We start from the raw sequence: 8,171 nt of genomic DNA on the forward strand, positions 1-8,171 counted from the left end.
TCAGAGACAGCGATATGTGGAGAAGAGGGTGAAGAGCAAGGCCATTGGTGTCACTGTCTGCACACTCCGGGGAGAAGCCCTTTGGGAGGGTCTGTGCCGTACTACTGCAAAGCCTTGCACCTTGGCAAAGTCAGATCAAACACCAAATCAGCTGGGCTCCGTGGGGGTGACTGCATTAGCAAGAATAGAGTAACCACAGTAACACTGTGTGTATTGGTCTAACTGGGGGAGTCAAACTGCCTGTGTGTAATTCGTGTTAATGCCAGTGGGAGTCCAGAGCAAATGAGTTAAAAATTGTGACGGCTGCCAAAATAGTCAGTCAGTAATGGTGGAAAATTTATCTAGAGCAGTCCTCTCTGGTTTGTTACTCCCTTCAGATAATGGCTGGGACATAAGAATGGCTTCAAAACACAGATGGCCTGTCTTACTGCAGCCACCTCTAAGAGTCCAGTCCAATGATTTATTAGCATCTCTATAGCAGAGATCTTAGACACTGCATGTAGGTATTGGGACAATCCTGTCTGCTCTGGTGCAATGCTTTAATTCTCATCTACTTCCATTTCCTCTGGGGCCCTTTACATATGAAAGGATTCTGATCTCCTCCTCAGATATAACCTCCTGGTTGCAGCAGTTTTGGCCAGCCCCTCTGAGACTTGGAATAATAGAAATAAGCAGAATACTTGAGAGTTGAAACCCATTGGAAGGCACCAAGGATCACACAACCAGTGCTAGGCAAATTCAGTGGGAGCCTTTACAAAAGTCCTTGCAACGAAAATCTGCTGATTCCCTTTGGTGGTGTTAGTGTTGCCTTCTCTTCATGTATTTGCAAATGCGTGGGGGGGCAGGGGAGATTTTAGTTGCAAGAATATTTGCATAGAGAAGGATCACAAGGGCTAGCACACAGCAATATTCACAGGAGCCTGAGCCCTGGCAGGGCTCTTCCCTACATTTCCAAGATTCCTCTTTGTTATTCTCACCAAAGGTTTGCTGGCAAATTGTAACCGTTAGCGGATAATTTGCAGTTTGATAAGCTTTGCAAAAGCCTGCTTATCCATGGATGTTCCCAGACCAGGGGACTTGAGCATCTGCTGCCTGTGCTGTCAGACAACAGCTGGCCTGTGCTGAGCGGCGTTAGGAAATCATAAAATAAAAATCAAAAGTTTGGAGAACTGAATCGCTCTCCTTAAACCAGACTGCTGGCCCAATCCAGAAGTCTCTGCCTAGCTACCTTTGCTCAGTTGGATAAGGTGTCACAGGCGACAGCGCAAAGATGAACATAAAACCCCGTCCAGGATCTTATTAAACGTCATGCCCCAGAGCCAGGGAAGAAGGGCTGTTTGCTTTCTAAAAGGAAGGATGGTTGTGTGGGGAGGCTCCTCCTAAGGAGACCTGGATTTTCCCTGTCTCCAACAGAGGTTTGGCATGTCACCATGAGCCACTCAGCTAGTTTGCTTGTGCCTGAGTTCCCGAGTGCAGAGGGGATATGCCCACGTCCCTGCCTCAGCACCATAAATCCAGGCTTGCGGCACTGTTTATGAGAGCCTCCAGCACTGTTGCGCCGTGGCACCGATTTCCCGCTGCCCCCATGCCACCCCCGAGGTTGCTGCCAAGAAGTGCCAGTTGGGCCCAGTGCCAAATCCAAATCCCAGACAAGAGGTGATGCTGCCGCCTTGGACCACCCCGAGCACACGCCAAGCGGCACATCTGAGCCTGAGAGTGGCCCTTGTGGAGGAGGCCAGCTCGAAGCAGACTTCTCACCTCATTTCTGGGATTTGGCCTCCACCGCGGGAGGGCGAACGGGTGGGCAGGACACTCCCGTAGGCAGCGCAGAAAGCTCCAGCTGCTGGACAGCTGTGGGTTGAGCTCACACTCAGTACCGGTTCCCCTCTTTGCTTGCCCAGAGCGTGAATATGGAGCAGGAGGCTTTTCACCTGGAAGACCTCTGCAAAAGGGTTAACTTGATCTTTAGGGGTTGCAGAAGTGCTAACCTTTGCAGAAGGGTAAACTTGATGGTGATGGGAATCTAACAAGAAGTATTTCCTTTGGTCTGGGCTATCACAGCTGACATCTGTATCTTCCTTGGCCTATTTTTTGCCTCTGAGAATCCAGTCAAATGCATTTTTTGCCCCTCCACGGGTTATTCCTAGGTGTTATTACTTTTCAGTAAGTAGGTTTCTGAGTCTTCTGTCTTTTCAGTTAGCCATCTATATGGATTCGGCCTGGTTAATGCAGAAGCGATTGTATTAGAAGCAAAGAAATGGAAAGCAGTACCTCCCCAGCATCTCTGCATTGGCAGCTCAGATAGAAAAACCAAGTGAGTATGAGCCAGCGTACGTGTCATGAGCCCCGGGGCTGAGAAATCTTTGGGATGAATGGATTTAGACTATGCAGTTCTCACTGCCCCGAGTGAAGGCCCTGTGGTTGTCTCCAGCAGGCATCCCCGGAGGAGGGATATGGGGTGCTGAAGCAGTTGAGTGCCAGAGGGAAAGGCACCCCCCCATCCCATCCAACCCTCAGGCTTGTGCTTAGAGACACTGGACACTTCATGTCAGGAATATTTGCCCATTTCTGGGATGCTGTCCCAAGCAATCAAAAGCAGCTGGACATATATTTTGGCATGGCATGTTGAAACCACCCTGTTTTTTCTCAGTATGACCCTGCTCAGTATGATAAGCATGAGTTTACAATGGGCTGTAAGCTTTTCTGCGATTGTGTGAATGAGAGCGGGGCACAGAAGGGTTTATGCCCGGGGCAGGCAATTATTTTGGGTGGAGGGCGGCTTATTGAGTTTTGGCAAGCCATCAAGAGCCACATGACAGGGGCAGATAAATATTAACTTTCTAGCTTTTTTTGGGGGCCCCATGGGCTAGCTAGAATGACCTGATGGGCTGCATCCAGCCTGCAGGCCACATTTTGCCCACCCCTAGTTTATGCAGACCAGTTAATTTTGCTGCTTAGAGCTTTGTGATGCTTTATCGGAGAGGGACAAAATGTTACACGTGACACATGGCTTTTTTCTTGGGGGGAATAAAGAGTCAGGGCAGAGAGGATCTGTATTGTAGCACAGGTAATGTATAGCTAATGCTCATCAAAAATCACATTGTGTTCCAGGTAATAAAACGTATCAATGCATCTGCTCTTTCCTATTAACTTGGTCTAATATGGGGATGAATTTGGGGCAAAAAAAGGGGGAAAATTTGAGAAAAGTCAAAAGTTTAAAAAGTTTATATAGTTCTTGGGTGTTTTAATGTGTTTTTTTTTTTTAAATTAAATCAAGCTACATTCTGAAACAAAAGATCATTCTGGTTTTCAAAAAATCAGTCCAAATGTTTCATTTAAAAATGCATCAGAATAAATCTTTCACTATTTAAAACATTTCTCTCTCTCTGTTTCTCCCTCCATATCTCTCTCTTTGTTTTTGCTTGTGCTGGCCAAAACACATTTGGCCCAAATTCATAAAGAGTTTATTTTCCCTCCCCCAACTGCATTTGTCACTGAATTAAACCTTTTATTAAACAAATGTCTAACCTGTCCCAATCTGAGCACTGCTACAGATGCTGTATGTAAGCTGATGGCAACATTCAGGGACTAGAAGCCTCAAATGCACTGTGGACAAACCAGCCTTGATCCTAGTATTGCTGTGCAAATGTATGAGGATGCTTTGATTTGACTTTCTTTAAAAGGATGCCATGACTTGCACAATCCTTTAGAATCTGGACTTGGATCCCCCTCTCCCGAGTTGAAGTGCAGCCATTCCCACATGCTGACTGCATATTTGCATGGCTTTTTTATTTTCGTGCACCACAAACAGGATTTGCCAGGCAGTGAAATGTGCTGTGCCTCCTCTTTCCCCAAAAGACAGGTTGCCTTCATGGTTTATCTTTGGTGGAGAGAGATCTGGTGGACCAGGGGTAACGGCACGTAGGTGAAGTGATTTAGGATTGATCCGTCTAGGTCAGTATCCCAGAGCAGAAGAAGATGAGGAAAACCCTCTCATTTCTCAGTAACAAAATTGGAAGCACAGCTCTGATAGAGGCTTGTTCTCTTTTCCCTCGCTAGATGAAGGAGCAAAGAGTAAATGTGATTGGGGTGGACAAGCATATGGATGCCAAAGAAAACAGGCACTTTGCTGAGATGTCAAACCTCATAGTTAAAAGGAAGGGATGGCAGTCTGTGTCTCCATAGCATGGCAGCGTAGGAGAAGACAGTCCTCGTTGAGCTGAGGCTTTGTTTCTGCTGGAGTTAACTAATCCTGAGTTCACTTCCACCAGCAGAAAGTGGTGTGTGTCAATCATAACTGGTCTGCTCAAAGTCTAGCCAGTTCCCTGCTCTTCTTCTGTCCAAGCCAGTCCATGGCGGTTCAGGTGAAGAGGCTTTTGTGGAAGGCGTCTCTGCTTTTCTTTTAAGCCTACTCCAGAGCCTATTGGAGTCAACAGAAAGCCAGTGGATCAGGCTCTTTTTTGGAGGAGTTCCTTGTTCTGTTCAAATCCGGGAAATCTCTGCTTGGCCAAGGCACTGAAATAACAGCCTAAATGGAAACAGGCATACAGATGTGTTTTGCATTGCGGGAACCAACCAATTGACAGATATGGGCAGAATCATCCGTCTGTCCAAATTAGTGGGTTTGAGTCATTAAAAAAAAAAAAAAAATCAAACTTCGTGGTAAGACACTGCCTCCTTCCCAGCACGGCGATGCACTGATTAAAGAGCATTATTTTACTGGAAAATGAAGGGATGTGGAGCTAGGAATTTGGAGCCAGGTTAATTCATAAAGCAATTTATCTGATAAGCATGCTCATTCCAGCCCAGAGAGAAATGCTTCCCCCATAATGCTACCAAATCAAAGTTTGTGACCCACAACTCCTGGATCTTCAAGACATTCAAAAGCCTCTCCTTATCATCGAGCACTTTACTCCATCACAGCTCCTGTGGAGTGTATTGTGATGCAGATGGGGGTGTAGGTCGTGTATACTGTGATGCAGATTGCATTGATTTGCCATTTGCTGTGAAGCAATAAGAAACAATGATTGAACAAAACAATCCAAATAGTTTTCCTGGTCTCTGGGAAAACCTAGTTGAGGCTGGCAGGCAAAGAAAATGCTCCCCAGTTTTGAGATCCATTCAATGGCCCGTCACACTCCTTGTTTTTCTGTCTGACTTAGCTTTAGTCAGGGAGATCTACCTTGCACGCAGTGTCTGTGAATGTAGGGAGGGTTTCCATCCATCTATCTACATATATATCAATCTATTAGTGTGCATAAGTGATGCACATACTTGTGTGCACCCATGCATACACTTGGAGGAAAACAAATATGCTTTGAGACCCCTCCAATGTACATGGCGTCTCACTGACTAGGTTACACCCAGACTCTGCCCTGGACACATACAGTGTAAATTTGAATAGGATGCAGATAAGGATTATAGACAGACAGGAAGAGGACAATGAATCCCAGTAGTTACTGAATGAGTTGTGTGTATGTACATCTGGACTGCTAGGTCCTTTCCCACCTCCAGCACTTCTCTTAGGCAAGAGGGCAGAATTTTTTTCCCCAGAAAGATTGCAATGGCATGAACCCTAAATTCAAGTTCTGCATCCTTATCTTGTCTCCGTCTGCTCACTGCGACGGTGGTTAAGAGTTGAAAGAGGCTGCCTAGGCAAGTTGTGGACTCTCCATCCCTAGAAATTTTCAAGAGCAGGCTGGACAGACACTTGGCTGGGATGGTTTAGTCAGAGATGATCCTGCCTGGAGCAAAGGGTTAGACTAGATGACCTGGTGAGATCCCTTCCAGCTGTATGGTCTTACCATCCTTAGGGTCATTGATCTTTTCTGTTGCTGCAAGTACACAGCAGAGGGTATCCAGGGCTCCTTCCTGAGAGAGTGATTATATTAGAGGATGTCAGTGTGATTATATTCAGAGCCTTTGTCTTTGTGTTTGAAAGCTAGGATCATTCTGAGTTGCATCCACGCTATTTTCACACCTTGCTGATGGGGTTGTCTCATCCTACTCCTTCATCATTACTCCAGCTTCACTTGAGTGTCACCACCAGGGATTTCAGGGGAAGTTTCCCTGGTGTAAATCAGGAGTGGTGAACTGCACCATGCATCTTCATGGCTCATGAGAGTTTTGAGTGTTACCTCTGAAGTCAGGTAGGAGTGAATTCAAGTTCTGGAACCAGCGTGGAGGGTCCTGTAACCCAGCATCACTTCTTTTGGCAGTGTCACAAAATCGCTGGATTTGTTAGATCTTCAGACTATTTCTAGGTTGGGTTAAACAATTTTTGGAGTTAGCTTTCTGCATGAAGCTTCATGATGGTGTTGAGTGTTTCTAATTACTAAGCTGAGTAAACAGTCTTGAAGCTGGAAGAGGACCAGGAATAAGCTTTGGCTTGGTGGTTTTACTTGGAGCATGCACAGAAAGCAGTGTAGGCTAATCCTCATATAGCAGGGTACTGCATGTAGCCAGTGGGGCAGCTTATTTTTCCAGAGGTTTTCCCCAGACTCTGCTGTGGTGTTTTCTTCCAAGTGTTTCTGCAGAACGGAGTAACTATACGCCTGACACCTGCATGACACCGGGCTCCTTGGATCGGATCGCCTGTCTGCCGCCTGCAAGTTCAGTTTGGAGCTGAAAACAAAGGCATGTCAGGGGCTCTGATTCACTTAGGGAAACCTGAAGCACTACAAATAACAAGAAGCCTGGGTCCAGGCATAACCTGGCTCTGAAAGGTGCTTCTTGATGTATTAAAATGTCCATCCTACCATGATATTGGACCAGAAGGAGTAGTTGACAGATGCTGTTAGATATACAGGTCTGTTTTTAAAAAAAGGCATTTAGGTGCTTCACTTCCAGAGAAATCAGTGAGAGTTAAATCCCTAAAAAGAGCCAGATTGTCCCAGGTTTGAGGCAGATGCCTTCCGCTGACACGAACACAAGTCAGACACCTTGATTCTTTTGAAAATCTGGCCCGCAGAGGCTAAGGCTTTTTGAAGCCAGTAATGAGAAGAGGCAACATCTTGAATTTTGCTCGTGGTGAATGCAAATAATGTTTTCAAATACTTACCAGCCCTCCTAGGGAATGACATCACTGTTTATAGCCATTTGGATTATTTTTTATGACTGAGGCAAAATAAGGCCAAGCAATGTAATCCCTGCGAGAGCCCTGAGCATGTGCTCAGAGAGGGCCCCAGAGGAAATCAGGGGAATAATAGAGGCTGCTCCCTCTAATAAATGGTGCATTAACAACATGACTGAGAACGGTACAGGGAATGCACCGTTCGTCGGTGGTGATTATCTCTGCCACAAAGAATGCAGGCTCTGCGGCTCGCGGGGCTCAGCTGTAAGGGCGCTGTTGAGATGTGAGCAAGCATTGAGCCTGCCTGGCTGGGCTTCTGCAGAGGGGTCCCGAGAGCAGCTGCTATGTGTGATGATCAGTCCCTCCCAAGCATGCCCAAAAGGGGTGCTGTAGTGTCCTGTGTCTCCTTCTGGTTCTTTTCAGTAGTTAGTGCGACCTGCCGTTGGGACTGGCTTATCTGCTTAGCTTATATGCATATCCTTGGCACCCTTGAAAGGATCTGGTGGCAGCCCGGGGCACCCAGGCTGAGAATTGTTGCACTGGAGCAGTGGTTTTCCAACTGGGTTGTGACTAACTGGCTAAGCAGCAGCTCTGCCAAAAAGGACCTGGGGGTTACAGTGGACAATAAATTGGAAATAAGCCAGCAGTGTGTCAGGGAGAGGGAAGTTCAAGAAGGGTGGTTGCTCCTCAAGGGAGCAACCTCAATGCACAAGCTAAGTCTGTTCCATCTTGAAGGAAAGGCAGCAAGAGGGCACAGCAGCCCCCCCGGCTCTCCAGGGACCTAGCAGACCTCCTAAGCCTAAAAAGAAAAGCCGATGGAGGATGGGATCCATCTCCAGGGAGGATTATTCTGCACTGGTCCGGTCCTGCAGGGAGCAAACGAGGAAAGCCAAGGCTGCAACTGAACTCCAACTAGCTTCGAGCATCAAGGACAATAAAAAGTCCTTTTTCAGATATGTGGGGAGCCAGAGGAAAAGCAAGGGCAACATTGGACCCCTGCTGAACCAGATGGGACAGCTGACATCTGACGCCCAGGAAAAAGCCAACCTATTAAATGGGTACTTTGCATCGGTCTTTCATCAGTCCCATGGGACGCCCA

The 8,171-nt window shown here is 46.8% G+C and overlaps 1 protein-coding gene across 1 annotated transcript in view; it reads left to right on the plus strand.

Moving 5' to 3' along the window:
- Nucleotides 1-8,171, plus strand: part of PCSK6 (proprotein convertase subtilisin/kexin type 6) — a 153,382-nt gene that overhangs the window by 88,455 nt on the left and 56,756 nt on the right. Inside the window, exon 12 of the mRNA XM_019503812.1 lies at nt 2,197-2,314. Within this exon, the coding sequence (XP_019359357.1) occupies nt 2,197-2,314 (118 nt within the window). The remainder of the gene's footprint in view (nt 1-2,196; nt 2,315-8,171) is intronic.

Source organism: Gavialis gangeticus, unplaced genomic scaffold (assembly GCF_001723915.1).
Source record: "Gavialis gangeticus isolate Ggan-Ray unplaced genomic scaffold, GavGan_comp1, whole genome shotgun sequence".
Taxonomy (NCBI): domain Eukaryota; kingdom Metazoa; phylum Chordata; order Crocodylia; family Gavialidae; genus Gavialis; species Gavialis gangeticus.